Source organism: Astatotilapia calliptera, chromosome 22 (assembly GCF_900246225.1).
Source record: "Astatotilapia calliptera chromosome 22, fAstCal1.2, whole genome shotgun sequence".
Lineage (NCBI taxonomy): Eukaryota > Metazoa > Chordata > Actinopteri > Cichliformes > Cichlidae > Astatotilapia > Astatotilapia calliptera.
Window position 1 is genome coordinate 13,283,257 of NC_039322.1, and position 25,862 is coordinate 13,309,118.

At 40.2% G+C, this 25,862-nt stretch overlaps 2 protein-coding genes across 3 annotated transcripts; both read right to left on the reverse strand.

The window, feature by feature from the left end:
• Window positions 1-3,703: 3,703 nt before the first annotated feature.
• LOC113014683 (kelch-like protein 10) lies at window positions 3,704-12,095 on the reverse strand. Of its 2 annotated transcripts, none has more exons than XM_026156357.1 (5): window positions 11,780-12,095; window positions 7,617-8,097; window positions 6,589-7,203; window positions 5,527-5,676; window positions 3,704-4,136 (listed from the first exon to the last, which is right to left on the reverse strand). In XM_026156357.1, exons 1-5 carry the CDS (start codon window positions 11,929-11,931, stop codon window positions 3,774-3,776), a joined length of 1,761 nt encoding a protein of 586 aa, XP_026012142.1. In that variant the 5' UTR covers window positions 11,932-12,095; the 3' UTR covers window positions 3,704-3,773. The 2 variants fall into 2 exon arrangements, with proteins under 2 accessions (XP_026012142.1, XP_026012143.1); XM_026156358.1 differs by lacking the exon at window positions 11,780-12,095 and adding an exon at window positions 9,364-9,592.
• Window positions 12,096-14,192: 2,097 nt separating this feature from the next.
• Window positions 14,193-22,123, reverse strand: LOC113014658 (kelch-like protein 10). The gene is made up of 5 exons (XM_026156326.1): window positions 21,820-22,123; window positions 19,983-20,466; window positions 18,696-19,310; window positions 16,029-16,178; window positions 14,193-14,637 (listed from the first exon to the last, which is right to left on the reverse strand). Exons 1-5 carry the CDS (start codon window positions 21,969-21,971, stop codon window positions 14,275-14,277), a joined length of 1,764 nt encoding a protein of 587 aa, XP_026012111.1. The 5' UTR covers window positions 21,972-22,123; the 3' UTR covers window positions 14,193-14,274.
• Window positions 22,124-25,862: the final 3,739 nt, after the last annotated feature.

Sequence of the window (25,862 nt, forward strand, 5' to 3'; positions counted from 1 at the left end):
TGTTAATAACAGTCAGTTGCAAAGAATTTCTGCTGATGCCTCAGAAATCGTGTCAGTAGAAGGGCTGCAAAGAAGCCATTCTTAAGGAAGAGAAATGGAAACAACAGGGAGTGCCTACAGTCATCTGTAAAACACAGTTGAGGCTCTTTCATAGTTTGAAGCTGCATATCAGCCAGTGGCATTGGATCTTGAAGGAAAGATGCATTCATGTATTTTCTTGTGTTTATCCAATGCAGGGTTGCGCTTTGACTGGAGCTGATGCAAGCCCTCACAGGGCGAGAGGCAGGGTACACCCTGCACAGGTCACCAGTGTAGGTCACAGTATAGGTCACAGACTGGTAGTTTATCACCCACGATGGCGGTCCACGGCCTGCAATAGACTAACAAATATTGACCTTCAATCTAATTAGAATTGTAAAGCCTCTGTTTTTCCATGTATGTTTGCAGAGATAAAATTGTATGTTTGCTGCTCCTATTTCTCATTTTATAAGCAGAATATAAATAAATGAGATGTGGCTGAAAGAACTTTTGCACACTATTGCACTTCCTGCATTTTTGCCCTCCATACTGATCTGAAAAAACAGGCAAGCTCCTCTTCGCAGGTTTCTAACACCTCACAACATGGACTGGAACATACTTAGGAGTTTAGCTTTAATGTTTGCCTGTTATTAACCAAAGTCTATACTAGTAGCTTTACTCCTAACATACCCTAATCTTCACTTATTCCCAATATGACCACAGCACTAACATAGAAAATGACAGCACATAATATAACCCAACTCTTAAGGTATTCTTCCAGTATCTGTGGTTGGGATTTGCCTGTGAAGCCCATCAGTGTGGATACTCCTAAGTCATGGTCAGACCACAAAGACATCTCCACTGCATCCCCTTGCTGTGGCCTTAAGTGTTGAGATGTTTTCAGTGATAAATGCAGCATGGAGCAGATGTAGGGCTCAGTGTACAGTACAAGTGCTTCGCTCATGAATAAACTCACAGAGTGTGAAAATCAGTCACTAAACAACAGCAACCAAAAAGTAAAACTTTAACAAATAATGTTCTGCACTGAAACAACTCACTACACCTTCATTTCAGTCATTTCATGGTCTAAGTGTATGAAAAGGAACAACGATACACCCCTCTCCCAGCCTAAAATGTATCACTCTATGTATCAGTATTTATGAATAATTGGACGTGACCTTTATGTACACACAGTGTATATATATAAATTCCTATGCAGATGCACTCGAATGCACACAAAGCTCTGTTTGCCTCAAGGTGACTCTGACCAAAAACGAGCAACCAGTGCTTTGTCTGTGAGATAAAGAAGAAGACAAAAAGAGAGAAAGTGCAGAGGAGGGAAAGAGAAGAAGAGAGAGATTAAGAGACAGAGAAAGGGAGAGGCAGAGAGCGGGGAGTGCATGCGGCAAAACAGAGGACGGACTGAAGTCATTCAAGCTTTTCTTCCCCCTGAATAATCCCAGTTTTGTCCAAATTTAGTTGGAGGAGATTGTGGAACATCCAGTCCTTGACATCAGCCAGAAAGTCATGTAAAAGCATCGACTTCTACTGAGACTGAATCGCTGCCTGACTTTTTTTTTCTTGAGCATGTTTGCATTTTTCTCTGTTTCTCAGTCTCTCTAGTTTCAATTATCTCAAGATTTATTTAATCACAAAAAGTCTCACTGCCAAAGGAAATGGACAGATGGATGGATGGAAATGTCAGAGGGAATAAAGCACCCTTTTCCACGGCTCTGTCGGGGCTTTAAGTGCAGAAGGAGAACCATAAGGGCAAAAATAGTAAGTTCTTGTGATTGAAGTGTGTAGATCTGGAGGAAGATGAGCAATTCAATTCAATTTTATTTATATAGCGCCAAATCACAACAACAGTCACCTCAAGGCGCTTTATATTGTAAGGTAGACCCTACAATAATAGATACAGAGAAAAACCCAGCAATCATATGACCCCCTATGAGCAAGCACTTTGGCAACAGTGGGAAGGAAAAACTACTTTTTAACAGGAAGAAAACCTCTGGCAGAACCAGGCTCAGGGAGGGGCGGGGCCATCTGCTACGACCGGTTGGGGTGAGAGAAGGAAGACAGGATAAAAGACATGCAGTGGAAGAGAGACAGAGGTTAATAACAGATATGATTCAATGCAGAGAAGTCTATTAACACATACTGTGTGAAAAAGGTGACTGAAAAGGAAAAACTCAATGCATCATGGGAGTCCCCCAGCAGCCTATGCCTATTGCAGCATAACTAAGGGAGGATTCAGGGTCACCTGATCCAGCCCTAACTATGTGCTTTACCAAAAAGGAAAGTTTTAACTCTAATCTTAAAAGTAGCGATAGTGTCGGTCTCCTGAATCCAAACTGGAAGCTGGTTCCAGATAAGAGGTGCCTGAAAACTGAAGGCTCTCCCTCCCATTCTACTTTTTCATAGCAATGGCTATGAAAACAGGAATTGCAATGAGCAATGTGTGAGCTAGCATCGCAGTTTTGGTATAAACTTTAATGCACTATTTATTAAAGTTTACAGTGCCTCTAACCATCACAAGTATATGCATCAATACGTGTAATGTTATCATAGACCAACACAGAGGTCACAGGAAGTCCTAAAATAAATAATATACAGGACTAATAGCAGGTTGTATGTGACAAGCCTGGTTTGATGCAGATGTAGAGCATTTAATGAAAACATCATCCTAAAATTAAAATTATAATGGAATGAGTTTGATTTAGAGTGTTTATAAAATGGAGCAGCAGGAACAATCCTGGGACAGGTTTCTGCTTGCAATAAGAAAAATGTAAGAAATGTTTACAGTAAATTGACAAATCAATCAATTCAGCATCAGAATAAAGATTACACCACCATGGATGGAGGATGTTCCTATGAACAGCTTTGCACATCACTGTCTACATATTGGTTTACCTCCATAAGGTGTTGTGTTACTGGTGTTACTTCATACTTCATGTTGTGCAGGTTGGGGGATCAGATGTCCCTCTATAAGGGGGACTGCACAGCATTTTTATGCTTTCCCCCCTCTCCCACATCTTGAACCAATGTCCCACATTTTACAGGCTCTGCAGGACATCCACCTTTCTAAACACTGGATTTCATTTAAAAAAAAAAAACCACTGGATTTTCCTCAGTACATATAAAGTTGGTGCTTTTATCATGAACAAATATATCATTCTGTGCAATATAGTGGAAAATACCACAAAGCAGATGACAGATATACTGAGAAATAGAGTTATTTTTCAGTTTCACATAAGAGAAAAAATGGTGTGAAGCGACACAGTATATTTGTGTGATATTTGGCTAAAGATTCATAAATTGTCAGCTAGTGCTCCAAAAAGACCTATGGATACATCCTTACTCAAACCTATAGACTGTTACCAGACAGAAGCGCAGCTGAAATAACAAGGGGGAGTGAAAACTTCCCTTTATTTTTATTGTGTTTACCTAGCAAGAGTTGAAAAGTCTGACATGCGGCTTATTGTGATCTAGTCACCCTGTGTGCATGTCTGGTATGGCTACTCAGCAGCCATACATTACAGGGAATGAAAAAATCTTTTCAATTTGTTATTGTTGCAATTGCATTCTCTTAATAAAACCCAGTATCTACAGTGCAGGCTCTCCTACTGAAGGTTTTTGAGATACCTACAAAAAATGTCCAGTTCACCAGCGGTTTAATGCTCTAAAGATTTATTTCAGTCCTTCATGTTGGAGACTCAGATGTTAACACATGGCAGTACAGCACTTTAAAGATGTTATGTGGACTCTGCTGACTCCATTGCTTCTTCTGGCACATTGGCAAGTGGCAGGAAGTCACGAGGAAAGGTGTACTCAGTCATGTTGCAAAGTCCGGACACCACACAGCAGCTCAAGGCGCTGCGGAAAATCTCCATGTCGCACGCCTCATACCACTCATTGGTTAAAGTGTCGTAGTACTCAACGTTCGAAGTGGTGGTGAAGCCGTTGAAACCCCCGACGACAAAGAGGCGATCGTCAATTACCTCAATGCCAAAGTTGCTGCGGGGGGTCAGCATAGAGGACACGAGGTTCCACGTATTGGAATGTGGGTTGTAAGCCTCAGCGGTGCGCAGACGGTTGTTTCCATCGAAGCCACCAACCTAAAAGTAAATACGTGGGTCAAATGATTGAATGTAAGTGTAACCAGCTTCACCGTACCCCTGTAAGAAAATGCACCTGCTATATGTCTTTAGCTGCTTTTGCACAGATACTCCAGAAAGTGACGGAAGAATTAAGTTGCAATATTGTCCAAAGTTGCCCTTAATATGTAGCAGATACAAGGAAATTGTTTACCTTAGGTGTGATCTGACTACTGGAAATACTCTGATTGGTTTAGGGTTTTACCTGGATAAAGCGAACAGCTACCTGACATATTCTCATGCTGTTATATGGAGTTTACACATAAAAGTTGTTTAAAAAAGGCCCATTAACGTCCCAGTATTTGCATTTTCACAGGCCCGCATTTGTTGGGAATGTCTAGAAAAGATCAGGGTGCAGTGGTGTGTGAAAATGACTTCTGAATTAAAAGGAGAAAGTAAAATAAAGTAGAAGCCAGCTGTTGTGGAAGTCTGTATGAGACCTTTTTTCACTCAAGCCTCAACTACAGCTATTAAAGTGCTGTTGTCTATTACACCACGCTATTATCAACAAAGATGAATAGCCCTCGACAAAAAGTATTTGTGTTTTCAGTATAAATGTCTTCACAGCTCTTTTGCCTTTAGTCCAAAAAGGAACACTGAGTTCCAGTCCTTTCTTCCTATAACAGATTAAAGTAGCCCTGACAGGCTATAAGTGCCTATAAGCCTGATCAAAGACCCTGAGGTCAGCACCAGGGTAAGGTCACTGCATTCTGCTGATGATAACTTTTCCTTTTTTTGAATAGAGACTTAGTCTGAATAGAAAATAAATACTAAACGGTAGCTAGCTAAATAAAGAAGTGTGTCTCAGAAGGTGAGACTAAAATCTTTGCTTTTTACCAAAGGGTGCAGCTGCAAAACAACTAAATAAGTGGTTTTAAGGCAAATAGCAAGATAAATTTACAGCTAAAAGGCCTACCGTCCCCAGAGGATGAGTTCTAATCACTTGGCTTATTCCCTCATTTTTCTAAAGGTATTGCAGGATAAGTTTGAAATTGTCTCTAACATATGTCCTCTATGGAACGATGAGGATGACAATGTTGGTTTTGAATAAGTATTTCTGTTGTACTGAGTGAAATGTGAAATCATCAAAGACACAACATTTTGGGAATGAGGCACATGAAAAAAAAAAGAGAGGCAGAAACATCACTAATCAGTTAAATTAATACATAGAATGAGTAAGAATGCCTTCTCTGAACCTGTGGTCAGGATAGGAATCTGATCATTGATAAATACAAAACAAAGTTAGCCAAATTCTGTGTCAGCCAAATCTGTGTTAAGCCTTGCTGATCAAAGCACATTACAGATTTGATTTGTATGTTACGTGAGTGTCAGCACTACTTTGTGGTCTTACTGCAAAGACATGATCCGCATATGCAATGACACCTATCCCGCTGCGGCGGCTGTTCATGGGACTGATCATCGTCCACTGGTTGCTCTCTGGGTTGTAATATTCAGCTGTCTGCAGACACTCGTTGCCATTGAGTCCACCACAAATGTAAATCTGAAAACAAAAAAGGGACATTAAATATCTTTACATTTCTTAGATTTCAGTTGGAAACAATGTTACCTGTAAGTGAAATGTTTCCACATCATTTGTGAAGTAAGACCGATACTCAGTACCCAAGTGTCCAACTGAAAATACAAATGTGTAATAACAAATGTGTGTGTTTTACAATTACCTGTCATAAAAACATGTTTATGCACCCAAATTTTACCTGAGTATGTGGGACTTCTTTCAGTCAGAAAGCCAGAAATGAATCAAACATAACATTCAATCAATAAGGCTAATTTTTCTGTTCAGGAATGCAGATATATAATTGTAATCTGGGATCTTAATATAATAAAATATTGATGTGTTTTACTATTTTTTTAATATCTGTTATATTTTAGTTGACAAGTCAACTCAAATAAAGTACTGTACATAAATGCAAAGATGCACTTGTGATCAGTTAGAAACAAAATAGATATATATTAGTATATTTTTCAACTTTTTAAACTATACTTTTAAATTTGAAAACATGAACATAGAAACCAGTTTGTGACCTATCTTGCACCTCGCTTCACTGTAAAAATGTGTATTCCCTGACTGGTTGGCAAGTGGTTTGCTGGAGGTTGATGGCTGTCACTACTGTGAAATTGTAACCAGGAAGGTTTTGCACCACAAGCCTCCTTGTGTTTCCTTTGGTTGTAAGCAGACTGTTGAGGTTTGCATGGAGTACTCTGACTTACTGCAAATACTCAAACTATTTGCTGTAGAAATCTGTAGAGTCTTTCATACAACCACTGCCTAACCAGCTGAGGAGTACACATTTTCCCCTAGCAACTGGTTGTTACCAAAGGTTGCTGACAGGTCTCTAGGCCTGTGTGCCTTAGACCCTACTCTATTTCTCTGCTACTGTTTTACTTCACCCACCCGGTTGTTAAGTGTTGTGCAGCTGGCGAGGCTCCTCTGTTCGTGCATCGGTGCAATAAGACTCCACTGGTTGATTTCAGGTTGATAGCGCTCTGCACTGCTGAGTCGTACATGCCCGTCGTGGCCTCCCAGGGCATAGATGAACCCGTTCAACACAGTCACGCTCACATAGCAGCGGCGGGAGTGCATGGGCGCCACCTCATTCCAGGCGTGAGTGGTCAGGTCAAACCTACGGACGCTGTTGAAATGCTCCACCCCGTCGAAGCCACCAACGGAGTAGACGTACCCGTTGAGGAAGGCGGCTCCATGATAAGCACGAGGACACTCGAGGTTGTTCGTTACGTTGACCCAGCGGTTAGCCCGGCAATCGTAGGCCTCGATGCCGTTAGTTGGCTCACCACCACTCCACCCCCCAATGGCCAGCAGGATGGAATGAGGCAGGCGGGGACGAGCAAGAGGGTGATACAAGGCAGACATGAAGGGTCTGCTTCCTAGATCATGTATGTCTAAGATGGCATTACTTATCATGGACAGGCACTCAGAATTGGCCTCCACCAGCTCACTAGACAGCACATTGTCCTTTAGGTAGTCTGACGTCATCAATCCCAGTCGGACCTATAGAGAGATGACAGAAGAGAATGTGACTATGAATTTCAACTACATCAGTTTAAGTAAACTTAAAGCTTCTTTAGGATAATGCTCCTAATGTTGTTTAATTTTCTTATTGCTAGCAAGAGAGCGACCAAAGTCAGACACCATTAGCCTTTTCGTCAACAGGGACAGTTTTTAGTCATAGCCCTAGCAACTATACTTAATAAATATAATTTATTCTATAGTATGTGTGTAGAGATCTGATACGGTTTTAATGCTCTTGAAGAGAATTTCTTAAATGTGGTTTGGCTACACCTGAAAAGAGCAACATCTCAAGATATTAAAGCATCCTTATACCCAGATGGATCGACTCAATCTATGACTTAAATGCTGAAGATTTAAGTCCAAACTAAATGTAGTAATGAAAGTTTATAGACCTTGGACAACAGAGCGGTGAGGTGTTGTTTCCGTTGTACAGGTACATGGCTAATCCACTTTGTAAGCGCTTCATACAAAGTGGTCTCCCACACATTGAGGTCCTCTCTATCAAGGATGTCAGCAAGTTCCTCCACAGTTAGGTGCAGGAACTCCTCCTCAAGAACAACCTGCTCAAAGTTACTGATGATGTAGTGGTAGGCCTTGGTGCGTAGTTCGGGTGATAAGCATACTTTTGTGAACTGCCAAATGCCAACGCAGTTCTCTGGGCACAGTTGCTCCCCGAGGAAGTCAGAGCAGAGTTTCACAATGTCCATTGCATTGAATTGATCAGCTGCCATGAGAAGTTCCACTACATTTTCCCCCGTTATGGAAACTGAGCCGGTGTATGCAAAGTCAATGATGAGTCCCATCATCTCAGGAGACACGCCAGGTATGTTGAAGACCTGTTTGTCTGGGTTGCTCCAGCGGCTGAAAAGAGCCCTGAGGGTAGAGATGGAGACAGAGTAGAGAATATTAAAAGGTGTGGAGGCAACAAGATAATAAACTATGTCATGCACAAGCAAGATAAATATATAAAATCTGTTGACAGGAATGGAAATGATTTCCTAATTACATGTGTTGCTATGTGATTACTGTGATAGTCTTGTAATGTCTAGTCCATATTGCCATAGAGTATATAACTCCAAAACAGAGTTTGTACATGTTTAGTGCGCTTGATTGTTGGGTTTTCAATGTCTTTATTACATTGGCACCATGTTTATGAAGCTTTTGCCAAACACAATGCAGTCCCACACCACGACAGAGCCTCCACCGTGTTTTAAAGTTAACTCTAGACACTCACTGTTGTACCTCTATGACAAATGTTGAAATCAACTCCATAAGGCCAGTTTGCTCTGATCTTTAGTCTAGTTATTGCATAATTTGGCATACCTCAGTCTGTTTCCTTTCCTTATGGAAGTTCCAGTGCATGTTGCTTAATTACAGTCTCTGTTTTCCTTCCACAACCATTTCTGATGAGGTTTCATGATAAGTAGATGGATTAAATGGTTTTGTGTCAGGAATTTGCTGGACTTCTTAAGGACATGACTTTCAGATACTGTTCATCTGCTGTAGATCATTACTTTTTTATGTGTGCTACTCCTTGTTTTGTCTTTAACGCTGGTTCTTCACTAAGTTGTGTGTTATGTGTAGAAACAATAATGGTTCATCCTTCGAGTTATGGTAGGTGTCCTTTTTATGCTTGAATGATTCATAGATCAGCATTAAATGGCTTAACAAACAAATAAACAAATGAACAAAAACTCATCTATAAACTTTTGCTCAGCGTATGACTTTATAACAGAGTTCAATCTTTTTAGTATCAGTAAGCCTGGTGTGTTTTATTGGGTTGATAAGAGTGCATCAAAATGTTGTAACTTAATAAAACACATAAATTAGACTTCAGTTCAACACAGTCTGAATTTAGTTCATATAATCACCAAGTGATTCACAGTGCTTTTTAAATGGCACATTTACTGAAGTGGAATCTGGAGCTCTGTGAAGGTAATGATGAAATCTGCAAATGTTTGCATTATGTTTTGGGTGTATCTGTCAGTTGACCGTGACAAAGTCTTTCTATCAGAAAAGTTTTATGATTCAACCTGTTCCTTTTGGTTGGCACTGTTTCACCAACTAAGACCATGAATTACATTTTTCACAGGTATAAATCAGTCAACTGTCCTTCACATTATCAGGTAAGCAACTCACCTGAAGTACGGCGTACAGTTACATAGGATGATCCTGTGGACCGGAAATTCAACATCCTCCACTTTGATGATTGCATCACAAAATTGTCCCTCCAAACAGAGTTCATTATTTACTGAGCTCGACTTGTATGGCAGCTGGCCTTCTTCACTCATCTTGAGTTTTGTGACTGCTTTTCTTAGTTTTTTTGTCTGCAGTTTGTCTTGAAGTGTTCAAAATCAAACCTAACTGTGGAATTTGGGGAATGGAGCCCATGACATCATCATGACTTCGCAACTGTTGCCATGAATTGTTTTGAAATGTATATTTACATTGCATAAAAAAAAAGCTTTGTTTTGATTTGATTTGGATTTAAGAAATTGCATATGAGCCTCACAGATAGCATACAGCATTTTGTATGTTTGCCTCACAGAGGTCACCTAGTAAAATAAGCACTTCAAAACACTCTTACGAATGGACTACAATATCATATTTAGCTCATATTTAACCTTAATAGGCCATTTTGTTTAATAAAATCACTTTGTAATATCCAAACACAGATATTACAAAGTGTGATTCATGGCTAAGCTGTTTTCTTGGGTTGTATTAGACTTTTATCTAGTTGGAAAAATGGGCTCCTGCACTTTACTGATGTACAATAGTAGTAAGAAAGAAAGAAACAAAACACATATATACACTGTATGTATAGTACAAGACTGTTATAATGACGGTGCTTGACAGTATTACCTCAGACAGGTGCAAGCAGTCACCTGTCTGAGCACAGACTGCAGATCTGTTGTTGAGCAATTTCTTTCCATTCATAGATAAATGCAGCATCCAGCTGCAATGGGTTCTGGTTGCCTCTAATGAACATGCCAGCCCAAAATTGCCCAGGCATATTCAGTGGGAGAGACATCAACACTAAATGCTGGCCAAGGAAGTGTCTGGATATGCTAGTGATCTTTGGCAATGTGGAGGCGACACGCAAACTGCCACAGGCCAGGTTGTTGTACAGGTTAGAGAACTTCATCTCGATAGCTCTGTCAAGTCACTTCCACCAAGAACAGTCAGATGGTCATGCAAGGGATCACGCGGGATCATGCGTCATGCATGCTCAGCCTGGCATCAGGATGCTTCAGTCAGATGCAGCAGGGTGGCAGTGATGACAGTATAAGGCATACACCTGCTTCTAATATTGAGACTCGTGCCTTGAGAATGTGGCACCCGTCTATGCATCCAGACAGGTTGCCAGTCTGTCACAGAGAGACAGAAAGGACATTCACACTCACACCTATGACTAATTAAGAATTGCCAGTTTAGCCTCATATGCGTTTTTGTTCGCTAATCACTGCACCACTGTGCCACATGTGTGCACGATGGCAGTGGCTTACAAGATACATCTGGTGGTCAATAAATTAGCAGGTCAGCGGCTTGATCACTGGCTTCTGCATTCTGAGGAGTCTGAATATGAGTGTGCGCGAATGGGAATGCATTAACTTGAACCTATTCTGAGCTGTACAAGTGAGTTTATTTGGGCTTGGCAAAGAAACCCCAACCCCGCCACTGACTAAAATCATTCAACTTGAACCAAAGACTGCTCGCAGAATATGTTTGGGTTCTCTACAATATTAAAATTATGTACTAAGAAACGCATTTAAAAGAAAGACTGACAATTTATTGCATTTGCAACATAAGCCTTGTTTTGTTTTTGTTTGTTTTTCTGACTGGTATAGCACTAAAGCGGAACTTGTTATAATTTACAAAGTTAAGCAGAAAATTAGGCCATTGTAGCTCCGTCAAGCTTTCACTGTATGACAGAAAACAGATCAGCCTTAAATGGCTTAACAAACAAATAAACAAATGAACAAAAACAAAACCATTCCTCGGGTACAAGCACTGGACTAAAAAGGGTGAAAAATGTCCAAACGAAACCTTTACAAGCCTTCAAAAAAAACACGTTGAGAACTATTGCTCAAGTGGACTTTTAAAAAATCATTTGTTTCAAAGCAAAATATAAAAAAATGAGAGGCAACTCAAAACTTTTGCTCAGCGTATAACTGTATAACAAAATTCAACATTTTTAGTATCAGGAAGTCTGGTGTGTCTTACTGTATCAAACAGTGGGGAAGATATTAATATAACTTAATAAAACACTTCAATTAGACTTCACACAATCACCAAGTGATTCACAGTGCTTTTTAAATGGCACATTTACTGAAGTGGAATCTCTGTGAAGGTAAAGATGAAATCTGCAAATGTTTGCATTATGTTTTGGGTGTATCTGTCAGTTGACCGTGACAAAGTCTTTCTATCACAAAAGTTTTATGATTCAACCCGTTCCTTTTTGTTGGCACTGTTTCACAGACTAAGTACATGAATTACATTTTTCACAGGTATAAACCAGTCAACTGTCCTTCACATTATCAGGTAAGCAACTCACCTGAAGTACGGCGTACAGTTACACAGGATGACCCTGTGGACCGGAAATTCAACATCCTCCACTTTGATGATTGCATCACAAAATTGTCCCTCCGAACGGAGTTCATTATACACTGAGCTCGACTTGTATGGCGGCTGGCCTTCTTCACTCATCTTGAGTTTTGTGACTGTTTTTCTTAGTTTTTTTGTCTGAAGTTTGTCTTGAAGTGTTCAGATCACAAAATCAAACCTAACTGTGGAATTTGGGGAATGGAGCCTATGACATCATCATGACTTGGCAACAGTTGCCCCATAGAATTGTTTTGAAATGTATATTTACATTGTTTTAATGAACCTTTCATTGCATAAAAGCTTTGTTTTGATTTGATTTGGATTTAAAAAATTGCATATGAGCCTCACAGATAGCATACAGCATTTTGTATGTTTGCCTCACAGAGGTCAACTAGTAAAATAAGCACTTCAAAACACTCTTACGAATGGACTACAATATCATATTTAGCTCATATTCAACGTTAATAGGACGTTTTTTCAGATTTTTCTGCATTTTATGGTTTCGTGTGTTGGCTCTGTTATTACTGAGGTTCCAGTTGTTGGGGACGTGCTGTACTAGACTCCGTTATGTTGAAATAACAGTTCCCAACAAAAATGCAATCCAGTTTATCTCCCCAGGAAACTACAAACACACAAATAAACATTTGTAACCATCAGTTTTTACCCACATTTTAATACACAATGCTGTAACATGAACAGAGTCAAAGTATTGTGTATTAGTGATGGTCCTGTTTTTATGCATGCTAGGTCATTGGAAAAAATTCTTTGTGGACACTTCAAGTCAAGTCAAGTCAAGTCAAGTCAACTTTATTTGTCAATACTGCCACATGTACAGGACATACACAGAATAGAAATTGCGTTACTCTCAAACCCTAGTGATTAGAAAAATGCAAATAAAATAATTAAAGAGTAAAAAGTATACCCCCCTGTACTTTCCTTACTACACAAGCCAAAATATTTGTTATTAAACATATGAGTCTAAAAATACATGACAGTGCCAAACACAGATATTACAAAGTGTGATTCATGGTTAAGCTGTTTTCTTGGGTTGTATTAGACTTTTATCTAGTTGGAAAAATGGCCTCCTGCACTTTACTGATGTACAATAGTAGTAAGAAACAAAAAAACAAACAAACAAAACACAGGTTTATGATCTAAATAGATTTTTATAGAGCCACAATATGATATACGCACTGCATGTATAGTGCAAGACTGTTATAATGACGGTGCTTGACAGTGTTACCACAGACAGGTGCAAGCAGTCACCTGTCTGAGCACAAACTGCACGCACGTCCAACTCTGTTGCTGAGCAATTGCTCAAAGATATAATATATACGACTAAAAGCAGGTTGTATATGACAAGCCTGGTTTGATGCAGATGTAGAGCATTTAATGAAAACATCATCCTAAAATTAAAATTATAATGGAATGAGTTTGATTTAGAGTGTTTATAAAATGGAGCAGCAGGAACAATCCTGGGACAGGTTTGTCTGCTTGCAATAAGAAAAATGTAAGAAATGTTTACAGTAAATTCATAAATCAATCAATTCAGCATCAGAATAAAGATGATACCACCATGGATGGAGGATGTTCCTATGAACAGCTTTGCACATCACTGTCTACACGTTTACCTCCATAAGGTGTTGTGTTACTGGTGTTGCTTCAACCTTCATGTTGTGCAGGTTGGGGGATCAGATGTCCCTCTATAAGGGGGACTGCACAGCATTTTTATGCTTTCCCCCCTCTCCCACATCTTGAACCAATGTCCCACATTTTACAGGCTCTGCAGGACATCCACCTTTCTAAACACTGGATTTTCCTCAGTACATATAAAGTTGGTGCTTTTATCATGAACAAATATATCATTCTGTGCAATATAGTGGAAAATACCACAAAGCAGATGACAGATATACTGAGAAATAGAGTTATTTTTCAGTTTCACATAAGAGAAAAAATGGTGTGAAGCGACACAGTATATTTGTGTGATATTTGGCTAAAGATTCATAAATTGTCAGCTAGTGCTCCAAAAAGACCTATGGATACATCCTTACTCAAACCTATAGACTGTTACCAGACAGAAGCGCAGCTGAAATAACAAGGGGGAGTGAAAACTTCCCTTTATTTTTATTGTGTTTACCTAGCAAGAGTTGAAAAGTCTGACATGCGGCTTATTGTGATCTAGTCACCCTGTGTGCATGTCTGGTATGGCTACTCAGCAGCCATACATTACAGGGAATGAAAAAATCTTTTCAATTTGTTATTGTTGCAATTGCATTCTCTTAATAAAACCCAGTATCTACAGTGCAGGCTCTCCTACTGAAGGTTTTTGAGATACCTACAAAAAATGTCCAGTTCACCAGCAGTTTAATGCTCTAAAGATTTATTTCAGTCCTTCATGTTGGAGTCTCAGATGTTAACACATGGCAGTACAGCACTTTAAAGATGTTACGTGGACTCTGCTGACTCCATTGCTTCTTCTGGCACATTGGCAAGTGGCAGGAAGTCACGAGGAAAGGTGTACTCAGTCATGTTGCAAAGTCCGGACACCACACAGCAGCTCAAGGCGCTGCGGAAAATCTCCATGTCGCACGCCTCATACCACTCATTGGTTAAAGCGTCGTAGTACTCAACGTTCGAAGTGGTGGTGAAGCCGTTGAAACCCCCGACGACAAAGAGGCGATCGTCAATTACCTCAATGCCAAAGTTGCTGCGGGGGGTCAGCATAGAGGACACGAGGTTCCACGTATTGGAATGTGGGTTGTAAGCCTCAGCGGTGCGCAGACGGTTGTTTCCATCGAAGCCACCAACCTAAAAGTAAATACGTGGGTCAAATGATTGAATGTAAGTGTAACCAGCTTCACCGTACCCCTGTAAGAAAATGTACCTGCTATATGTCTTTAGCTGTTTTTGCACAGATACTCCAGAAAATGACTGAAGAATTAAGTTGCAATACTGTCCAAAGTTTCCCTTAATATGTAGCAGATACAAGGAGATTGTTTACCTTAGGTGTGATCTGACTACTGGAAATACTCTGATTGGTTTAGGGTTTTACCTGGATAAAGCGAACACCTGACATATTCTCATGCTGTTATATGGAGTTTACACATAAAAGTTGTTTAAAAAAGGCCCATTAATGTCCCAGTATTTGCATCCTCACAGGCCCACATTTGTTGGGAATGTCTAGAAAAGATCAGGGTGCAGTGGTGTGTGAAAATGACTTCTGAATTAAAAGGAGAAAGTAAAATAAAGTAGAAGCCAGCTGTTGTGGAAGTCTGTGAGACCTTTTTTCACTCAAGCCTCAACTACAGCTATTAAAGCACTGTTGTCTATCACACCACGCTATTATCAACAAAGATGAATAGCCCTCGACAAAAAGTATTTGTGTTTTCAGTATAAATGTCTTCACAGCTCTTTTGCCTTTAGTCCAAAAAGGAACATTGAGTTCCAGTCCTTTCTTCCTATAACAGATTAAAGTAGCCCTGACAGGCCTTGGGGCCTAAAAGCCTGATCAAAGACCCTGAGGTCAGCACCAGGGTAAGGTCACTGCATTCTGCTGATAATAACTTTTCCTTTATTTGAATAGAGACTTAGTCTGAATAGAAAATAAATACTAAACGGTAGCTAGCTAAATAAAGAAGGGTGTCTCAGAAGGTGAGACTAAAATCTTTGCTTTTTACCAAAGGGTGCAGCTGCAAAACAACTAAATAAGTGGTTTTAAGGCAAATAGCAAGATAAAATTTATAGCTAAAATGCCTACCGTCCCCAGAGGATGAGTTCTAATCACTTGGCTTATTCCCTCATTTTTCTAAAGGTGTTGCAGGATGAGTTTGAAATTGTCTCTAACATATGTCCTCTATGGAACGATGAGGATGACAATGTTGGTTTTGAATAAGTATTTCTGTTGTACTGAGTGAAATGTGAAATCATCAGTGAAATCATTAAAGACACAACATTTTGGTAATGAGGCACATGAAAAAAAAATGAGGCAGAAACATTAATCGGTTAAATTAATACATAGAATGAGTAAGAATGCCTTCTCTGAACCTGTGGTCAGGATAGGAGTCTGATCATTGATAAATACAAAACAAAGTTAACAAAATTCTGTGTCAGCCAAATCTGTGTTAAGCCTTGCTGATCGAAGCACATTACAGATTTGATTTGTATGTTACGTGAGTGTCAGCACTACTTTGTGGTCTTACTGCAAAGACATGATCCGCATATGCAATGACACCTATCCCGCTGCGGCGGCTGTTCATGGGACTGATCATCGTCCACTGGTTGCTCTCTGGGTTGTAATATTCAGCTGTCTGTAGACACTCGTTGCCATTGAATCCACCACAAATGTAAATCTGAAAACAAAAAAGGGACATTAAATATCTTTACATTTCTTAGATTTCAGTTGGAAACAATGTTACCTGTAAGTGAAATGTTTCCACATCATTTGTGAAGTAAGACCGATACTCAGTACCCAAGTGTCCAACTGAAAATACAAATGTGTAATAACCAGTGTTGGGACTAACGCGTTATTAAGTAACGCGTTACAGTAACTACGTTATTATTGTGGTAACGAGCACGGTAACTAGTTATTATGCCAAAACCGGGAACGCGTTACTGGGATTTAGATAGGCTCGTTATTCGTTACTTCGTGTGGTGGCTATCGCGGAGCTTCCACAGATTCAATAACATTAGCAAGTGGTGGAAGCCAGCAGGTGGATGAAGGAAAAGGGAGGCAAGAGGAGAGACCCGAAGCAGCCGCTGGTCCGAGAGTGTCAGGTGAACTGAACTTCAGGTAAGAAGTTATAACCTGCAGTCCATCTGGGTCAGATATGAACCAAGTTTAGGTGGAGTTTATTTTCGTTGTGCTGACTTTTTCGTACTGCGTGCTAGCTAGCATGATGGAGTTTCTATACAGCTGGGTGGGTGCTATGATGTTACTGATGTTGAACTTTATTTTGTTCATAGGTTAATTATTAGAGTTTCCAACCGTCCCGTAAAAAACTGAATCGTCTCGTATTCAGAGAAAATATTACGCGTTTCGTATTGAGGTGAAAAGGAACAGTTTGTCCCGGACTTCAGCTACAATGAAAAAGACACAAAGCTGGAGTTATTCTGTGTTTGCTGCACAGCTGCCTCTTCTTCTCTCATCCTCTCACAGTCCCTCTCCTGTTTCTACTTCAATCATGAAACTGATCAATGATCAGCTGATCGGCTTTTCTCTCTTGTTTATTTATCGCCCACTTTGCGCCAGAAAGAGGAAACCAGCGGATGTCGCGGTAAACAACAGCAGCACTTTTAAGCTTGATCAGCTGTTGTTAGAATTTATTTAATATTAATTTCTAGTATCAGCTGATGTTGGCTGGAGCCACAGCTGTAAACCTGCTGGTCATGATATCGGTTTGGTTATGTGATGAGAGGGAAACACGAAGATGAAACCAGGAGATGTCCTTATTGAATCATCAGAGCTGTGATGGAGAAACAGGTTTACCTTTTAGTTAACATGAATGAGTTGATGTAGGGCATGTAGGGCATGTAGGGAAAGGGGGGCACAAGGAAATACTTTCTTATTCTCATTTAAAATGTCTCACTTTTAAAAAAATAATTATCTGAGTCTTGCAACAAACAATTGATAGATTGATACATATATACCATCAGAACAGTGTACATCACTGTCACAACAGCATTTATTTTCATTCAAAGGCTTTATGATTTTTCCTAATGGTCAAAATGCCCGGGACGATTTTTTATCCCAGTCCAGCTCTGCATGCAGCTCATCTGCAGTCTGGTGTTACCTACATCTAGGATAGAATCAGGCGTGGGATTTCTCTCGTGGAAATGTGCACATTATTTTTTCCTTTCTATTGGTAGGTGGCACAGTGCACTTGTGGTGAGTAAGCAAGCTAGAAGACTGGCAATCTTGCTGGGTATCCAGTTACGGAAGCAACACATTAACAAGAGAATTCTGAGTTAAACCAAAGTTACTTTCCCTAGTGACTAGTTACTCTGAAAGTAACGAGTAACTTGAAGTAACTGAGTTACTTTTGATAGAAGTAACTAGTAATGTAACTAAGTTACTAATTTAAAGTAACTTACCCAACACTGGTAATAACAAATGTGTGTGTTTTACAATTACCTGTCATAAAAACATGTTTATGCACCCAAATTTTACCTGAGTATGTGGGACTTCTTTCAGTCAGAAACCCAGAAATGAATCAAACATAACATTCAATCAATAAGGCTAATTTTTCTGTTCAGGAATGCAAATAAATAATTGTAATCTGGGATCATAATATAATAAAATAATGATGTGTTTTACTATTTTTTTAATATCTGTTATATTTTAGTTGACAAGTCAACTCAACTAAAGTACTGTACATAAATGCAAAGATGCACTTGTGATCAGTTAGAAACAAAATAGATATATATTAGTATATTTTTCAACTTTTTAAACTATACTTTTAAATTTGAAAACATGAACATAGAAACCAGTTTGTGACCTATCTTGCACCTCGCTTCACTGTAAAAATGTGTATTCCCTGACTGGTTGGCAAGTGTTTGCTGGAGGTTGATGGCTGTCACTACTGTGAAATTGTAACCAGGAAGGTGTTGCACCACAAGCCTCCCTGTGTTTCCTTTGGTCGTAAGCAGACTGTTGAGGTTTGCATGGAGTACTCTGACTTGTCTGCAAATACTCACAAACTATTTGCTGTAGAAATCTGTAGAGTCTTTCATACAATCACTGCCTAACCAGCTGAGGAGTACACATTTTTCCCTAGCTACTGGTTGTTACCAAAGGTTGCTGACAGGTCTCTAGGCCTGTGTGCCTGAGACCCTACTCTATTTCTCTGCTACTCTTTTACTTCACCCACCCGGTTGTTAAGTGTTGTGCAGCTGGCGTCGCTCCTCTGTTCGTGCATCGGTGCAATAAGACTCCACTGGTTGATTTCAGGTTGATAGCGCTCTGCACTGCTGAGTCGTACATGCCCGTCGTAGCCTCCCAGGGCATAGATGAACCCGTTCAACACAGTCACACTCACATAGCAGCGGCGGAAGTGCATGGGCCCCACCTCATTACAGGCGCGAGTGGTCAGGTCAAACCTACGGACGCTGCTGAAATGCTCCACCCTGTCGAAGCCACCAATGAAGTAGACGTACCCGTTGAGGAAGGCGGCTCCATGATAAGCACGAGGACACTCGAGGTTGTTCGTTACGTTTACCCAGCGGTTAGCCCGGCAATCGTAGGCCTCGATGCCGTTAGTTGGATCACCACCACTCCACCCCCCAATGGCCAGCAGGATGGAATGAGGCAGGCGGGGACGAGCAAGAGGGTGACACAAGCCAGACATGAAGGGTCTGCTTCCTAGACCATGTATGTCTAAGATGACATTACTTATCATGGACACGCACTCAGAATTGGCCCCCACCAGCTCACTAGACAGCAAATTGTCCTTTAGGTAGTCTGACGTCATCAATCCCAGTCGGACCTACAGAGAGATGACAGAAGAGAATATGACTATGAATTTCAACTACATCAGTTTTAGTAAACTCAAGCTTCTTTAGGATAATGCTCCTAATGTTGTTTAATTTTCTTATTGCTAGCAAGAGAGCGACCAAAGTCAGACACCATTAGCCTTTTCGTCAGCAGGGACAGTTTTTAGTCATAGCCCTAGCAACTATACTTAATAAATATAATTTATTCTATAATAATAATGGACTGGATTTATATAGCGATTTACAATGCCACTATTCATTCACACACTGGTGGGGGCAGCTACGGTTGTAGCCACAGCTGCCCTGGGGCAGACTGACAGAAGCGAGGCTGCCATATCGTGCCATCGACCCCTCTGGCCAACACCAGTAGGCGGTAGTGTAAACGACCAGGACAGAGAGCCCGGGGATCGAACCGGCGACCTTCCGGTTACAGATACGCTTCCCAACCCCCTGAGCCACGGTCGCCCCGCTAGTTTGTGTGTAGAGATCTGATACGGTTTTAATGCTCTTGAAGAGAATTTCTTAAATGTGGTTTGGCTACAGCTGAAAAGAGCAACATCTTGAGATATTAAAGCATCCTTATACCCAGATGGATCGACTCAATCTATGACTTAAATGCTGAAGATTTAAGTCCAAACTAAATGTAGTAATGAAAGTTTATAGACCTTGTGCAACAGAGCGGTGAGGTGTTGTTTCCGTTCTGCAGGTACATGGCTAATCCACTTTGTAAGCACTTCATACACAGTGGTCTCCAACTGCACATTGAGGTCGTCTCTATCAAGGATGTCAGCAAGTTCCTCCACAGTTAGCTGCAGGAACTCCTCCTCAAGAACAACCTGCTTAAAGTTATTGATGATGTAGTGGTAGGCCTTGGCGCGTAGTTCGGGTGATAAGCATACTTTTGTGAACTGCCAAATGCCAACGCAGTTCTCTGGGCACAGTTGCTCCCCGAGGAAGTCAGAGCAGAGTTTCACAATGTCCATTGCATTGAATTGATCAGCTGCCATGAGAAGTTCCACTACATTTTCCCCCGTTATGGAAACTGAGCCGGTGTATGCAAAGTTAATGATGAGTGCCATCATCTCAGAAGACAAGCCAGGTATGTTGAAGACCTGTTTGTCTGGGTCGCTGCAGTGGGTGAAAAGAGCCCTGAGGGTAGAGATGGAGACAGAGTAGAGAATATTAAAAGGTGTGGAGGCAACAAGATAATAAACTATGTCATGCACAAGTACTCCAAGTAACTCCAAAACAGAGTTTGTACATGTTTAGTGCACTTGATTGTTGGGTTTTCAATGTCTTTATTACATTGGCAGCATGTTTATGAAGCTATTGCCAAACACAATGCAGTCCCACACCATGACAGAGCCTCCACCGTGCTTTAAAGTTAACTCTAAACACTCACTGTTGTACCTCTATGACAAATATTGAAATCAACTCCATAGGGCCAGTTTACCCTGATATTTAGTCTAGTTATTGCGTAATTTGGCATACCTCAGTCTGTTTCATGAATGTGTCATGAATTTGCTGCATTCTTTCTTTTTTCTTAAGGACATGACTTTCAGATACTGTTCATTTGCTGTAGAACATTACTTTTTTTAATACGTGCTACTCCTTGTTTTGCCTCTGTCAGTGCGCCCCAGGGCAGCTGTGGCTACAACGTAGCTTGCCATTGCCAGTGTGTGAATGTGTGTGTGAATAGGTGAATGACTGAATGTAGTGTAAAGCGCTTTGGGGTCCTTAGGGACTGAGTAAAGCGCTATACAAATGCAGGCCATTTACCATTTGTCTTTAAAATTGGTTCTTCACTAAGTATGCGTTATGTGTAGAAACAATAATGGTTCATCCTTTGAGTTTTAGTGTCCTTTTTATGCTTGAATGATTCATATATCTGCGTTAAATGGCTTAACAAACAAATAAACAAATGAACAAAAACAAAACCATTCCTCGGGTACAAGCACTGGACTAAAAAGGGTGAAAAATGTCCAAACCAAACCTTTATAAGTCTTCAAAAAAACACGTTGAGAACTATTGCTCAAGTGGACTTTTAAAAAATCATCTGTTTCAAAGCAAAATATAAAAAAATGAGAGGCAACTCAAAACTTTTGCTCAGCGTATAACTGTATAACACAGTTCAACCTTTTTAGTATCAGGAAGTCTGGTGTGTCTTACTGTCTCAATAACAGTGGGGAAGATATTAATGTAACTTAATAAAACACTTCAATTAGACTTCACACAATCACCAAGTGATTCACAGTGCTTTTTAAATGGCACATTTACTGAAGTGGAATCTCTGTGAAGGTAAAGATGAAATCTGCAAATGTTTGCATTATGTTTTGGGTGTATCTGTCAGTTGACCGTGACAAAGTCTTTCTATCACAAAAGTTTTATGATTCAACCCGTTCCTTTTTGTTGGCACTGTTTCACAGACTAAGTACATGAATTACATTTTTCACAGGTATAAACCAGTCAACTGTCCTTCACATTATCAGGTAAGCAACTCACCTGAAGTACGGCGTACAGTTACACAGGATGACCCTGTGGACCGGAAATTCAACATCCTCCACTTTGATGATTGCATCACAAAATTGTCCCTCCGAACGGAGTTCATTATACACTGAGCTCGACTTGTATGGCGGCTGGCCTTCTTCACTCATCTTGAGTTTTGTGACTGTTTTTCTTAGTTTTTTTGTCTGAAGTTTGTCTTGAAGTGTTCAGATCACAAAATCAAATCTAACTGTGGAATTTGGGGAATGGAGCCTATGACATCATCATGACTTGGCAACAGTTGCCCCATAGAATTGTTTTGAAATGTATATTTACATTGTTTTAATGAACCTTTCATTGCATAAAAGCTTTGTTTTGATTTGATTTGGATTTTAAAAAATGCATATGAGCCTGACAGATAGCATACAGCATTTTGTATGTTTGCCTCACAGAGGTCAACTAGTAAAATAAGCACTTCAAAACACTCTTACGAATGGACTACAATATCATATTTAGCTCACATTTAACCTTAATAGGCCATTTTTTTAATAAAATGACTTTGTAATATCCGAACACAGATATTACAAAGTGTGGCTAAGCTGTTTTCTTGGGTTGTATTAGACTTTTATCTAGTTGGAAAAATGGGCTCCTGCACTTTACTGATGTACAATAGTAGTAAGAAACAAACAAACAAACAAAACACATATATACACTGTATGTATAGTACAAGACTGTTATAATGACGGTGCTTGACAGTATTACCTCAAACAGGTGCAAGCAGTCACCTGTCTGAGCACAGACTGCAGATCTGTTGTTGAGCAATTTCTTTCCATTCATAGATATATGCAGCATCCAGCTGCAATGGGTTCTGGTTGCCTCTAATGAACATGCCAGCCCAAAATTACCCAGGCATATTCAGTGGGAGAGATATCAACACTAAATGCTGGCCAAGGAAGTGTCTGGATATGCTAGTGATCTCTGGCAATGTGGAGGCGACACTCAAACTGCCACAGGCCGGGTTGTCGTACAGGTTAGAGAACTTCATCTCGATAGCTCTGTCAAGTCACTTCCACCAAGAACAGTCAGATGGTCATGCAAGGGATCACGCGGGATCATGCGTCATGCATGCTCAGCCTGGCATCAGGATGCTTCAGTCAGATGCAGCAGGGTGGCAGTGATGACAGTATAAGGCATACACCTGCTTCTAATATTGAGACTCGTGCCTTGAGAATGCGGCACCCGTCTATGCATCCAGACAGGTTGCCAGTCTGTCACAGAGAGACAGAAAGGACATTCACACTCACACCTATGACTAATTAAGAATTGCCAGTTTAGCCTCATATGCGTTTTTGTTCGCTAATCACTGCACCACTGTGCCACATGTGTGCACGATGGCAGTGGCTTACAAGATACATCTGGTGGTCAATAAATTAGCAGGTCAGCGGCTTGATCACTGGCTTCTGCATTCTGAGGAGTCTGAATATGAGTGTGCGCGAATGGGAATGCATTAACTTGAACCTATTCTGAGCTGTACAAGTGAGTTTATTTGGGCTTGGCAAAGAAACCCCAACCCCGCCACTGACTAAAATCATTCAACTTGAACCAAAGACTGCTCGCAGAATATGTTTGGGTTCTCTACAATATTAAAATGATGTACTAAGAAACGCATTTAAAAGAAAGACTGACAATTTATTGCATTTGCAACATAAGCCTTGTTTTGTTTTTGTTTGTTTTTCTGACTGGTATAGCACTAAAGCGGAACTTGTTATAATTTACAAAGTTAAGCAGAAAATTAGGCCATTGTAGCTCCGTCAAGCTTTCACTGTATGACAGAAAACAATGGGAACGGGTCTCTCTTCCCTTAAACCTATCAGCTGTGATTGAACACCTGAGTAGGTAATAAAGCATCTTATTGCAAACACATTCAACACAAACCACATTTTGTTTTTGGTTTTATTTCGCACACACAAACTCATTAAAAAAAAACATCCTTTTTTTTTTTAAGCTCACACACAGATTGTCTGATACATTTTCCCAACCTCACATGTACACGCATCATTACACGGAGGCATTCAGATATGCAGCTGCACACTTGCTCAAGCTTTATCACCCCCAAAATCTGTGCCCACTCCATGTTATTATACTACTGCCTTCCTCAAAGGCAAACACAGCAGGTAGCCTGAGATCTAATTAGCTAGTTAGTCTTTGGTTGACTGAGTAAAGACCCCATCCGAAATAAATCAGAGATCTCAGTTCGTGACATTTTGCTGTGATAAAGGGGAAACGTTCGCGGCTGTGAACAGTAGGAGAGGGCATTGTCCTGATGAATTTCTGCCAAACAAAGCTGTTTCTGATACGACAGTGTCTGAGGAGGTAATCATAAAAAAAACAAACAGGCAGCATAGAAGAATGACTGTAATCAAACAGATTTCATCAAAACTACTTGAACTTATTTACTGGGGTCGCTGTGCTTGTTTTCAATTCACTGGCCCACTAATCTGTCTCGAAGGCAAAACAACTCAGAGTGAGATGTCAAAACATTCAGACACACAGCGTGAGACGAATATTTAAAGGGGGAATACTTTTTTTTTTTACAGGCCCAAAAGCAAAAACTGTGGCTATAAATAACTGCATGCGGCTGATATGGTGCCTCATCAATACGCATGACTGAAAGATTTCTGATGAATTTCCTCACTGCACCATTTGCACGCAAAAGGTTGGAGAAGACTGACCAAACGCACAACGTGCAAACATGACGGCTCTGTGCTTTCATAATGTTGACACCACGTTTTGACCAAGCCTTAGAAAGTGAAACAAAATGCCCAGTGTTATCTTGTTCATTATATTGTTCCTAACAGGCCATTTCAGGTCTCAAAAAAGCCTCAGAGGGACAGTTCTAAACAAAGGAAGCACCAGAAAATAAATCAATTATATTCCTCCGCTCCATCATTATTTAGGTGCCTAAATTCATGGCTCAATGAAACCCAACATTTCAATTTTATTTATATAGCACCAAATCACAACAAGAGCCACTTCAAAGCATTTTATATTATAAGGTAAAGACACTACAATAATAGAAAAACACCAACAATCAAATAACCCCCTTTAAGCAAGCACTCACAGGTGACAGTGGGTAGGGAAAACTCTCCCTTTTAACAGGAAGAAACCTCCGGCACAACCAGGCTCGGGGATGGATGGCCATCTGCTACGATCTGTTGGGGAAGTCCCGAAAAGCCTAAGCCTATGTCAGCACAACAAAGGGAGGATTCAGGCTCACCTGATCCAGCCCTAACCCTAATCTAAAAATTAGAGAGGGTGTCTGTCTCCTGAATCCAAACCAGGAGCTGGTTCCACAGAAACATGTGAGATGCTAAAGCACTGCTGCCCTTCAACAAACTTTTATTGATAGAAATACAGTTACTCAAATAACAGAACAAAGAGAACAAAAGAGACAGGAGCCCTAGCTAAAACAAAGAAGAGGAAGAAGCACACGAATCAGCTGCATAATGGGATTTCGGATTCAGGTTTTTCATCAAAACTAGTCCTGAAAAACTAAACCAATAGTAATCAAGACTCAGAAATGTACTACCAGGTTCGACTCAGCCTATGGTTAATGAACAAAGCTATAGCAGCAATGAAGAAATAAAGCAGCTGCCATGCTTCGACTTCTCTGGGTTTAAATTTTTGCAGCAAACCTTCAGCAAATAATCAGCTTTGAGAATAAACCAGAGGAGAGAGGATGATGAGGATGATAACAAAAAGCATAAAAAGACAATGAGCACCCCAAATCACCATCACCATCATCATCACTTGTAGAAATGAGACTCCAAAGTCACATCGGTGCTTATTTACGCAAAATAGTTTTTATTTACTCTAAAAAAGGTGTGGTGTAGATGCGTTCACAAATATATTAAGAAAAATGACAAAACACATACTGAAAGTGTCATTTTTAACAGTATTTTGTGGTGTAGGACAACAGCCTGTGTTACATCGGCATATTTGTTGCCGTTTCTATCTTTGAATCATTGTAGTAGAAAAATGAGAAAGAGGTTATTTCTACA

Coding starts and splice junctions, on each gene's coding strand:
- LOC113014683 (XM_026156357.1), bottom strand. CDS start 11,931: ATGAGTGAAGAAGGCCAGCCGCCATACAAGTCGAGCTCAGTGTATAAT. Junction 8,098..11,779: donor AACTGTACGCCGTACTTCAG/GTGAGTTGCTTA, acceptor CTCTACCCTCAG/GGCTCTTTTCAGCCGCTGGA. Junction 5,677..6,588: donor GCACAACACTTAACAACCGG/GTGGGTGAAGTA, acceptor TTTTGTTTTCAG/ATTTACATTTGTGGTGGACT.
- LOC113014658 (XM_026156326.1), bottom strand. CDS start 21,971: ATGAGTGAAGAAGGCCAGCCGCCATACAAGTCGAGCTCAGTGTATAAT. Junction 20,467..21,819: donor AACTGTACGCCGTACTTCAG/GTGAGTTGCTTA, acceptor CTCTACCCTCAG/GGCTCTTTTCACCCACTGCA. Junction 19,311..19,982: donor TCACCGCTCTGTTGCACAAG/GTCTATAAACTT, acceptor ATCTCTCTGTAG/GTCCGACTGGGATTGATGAC.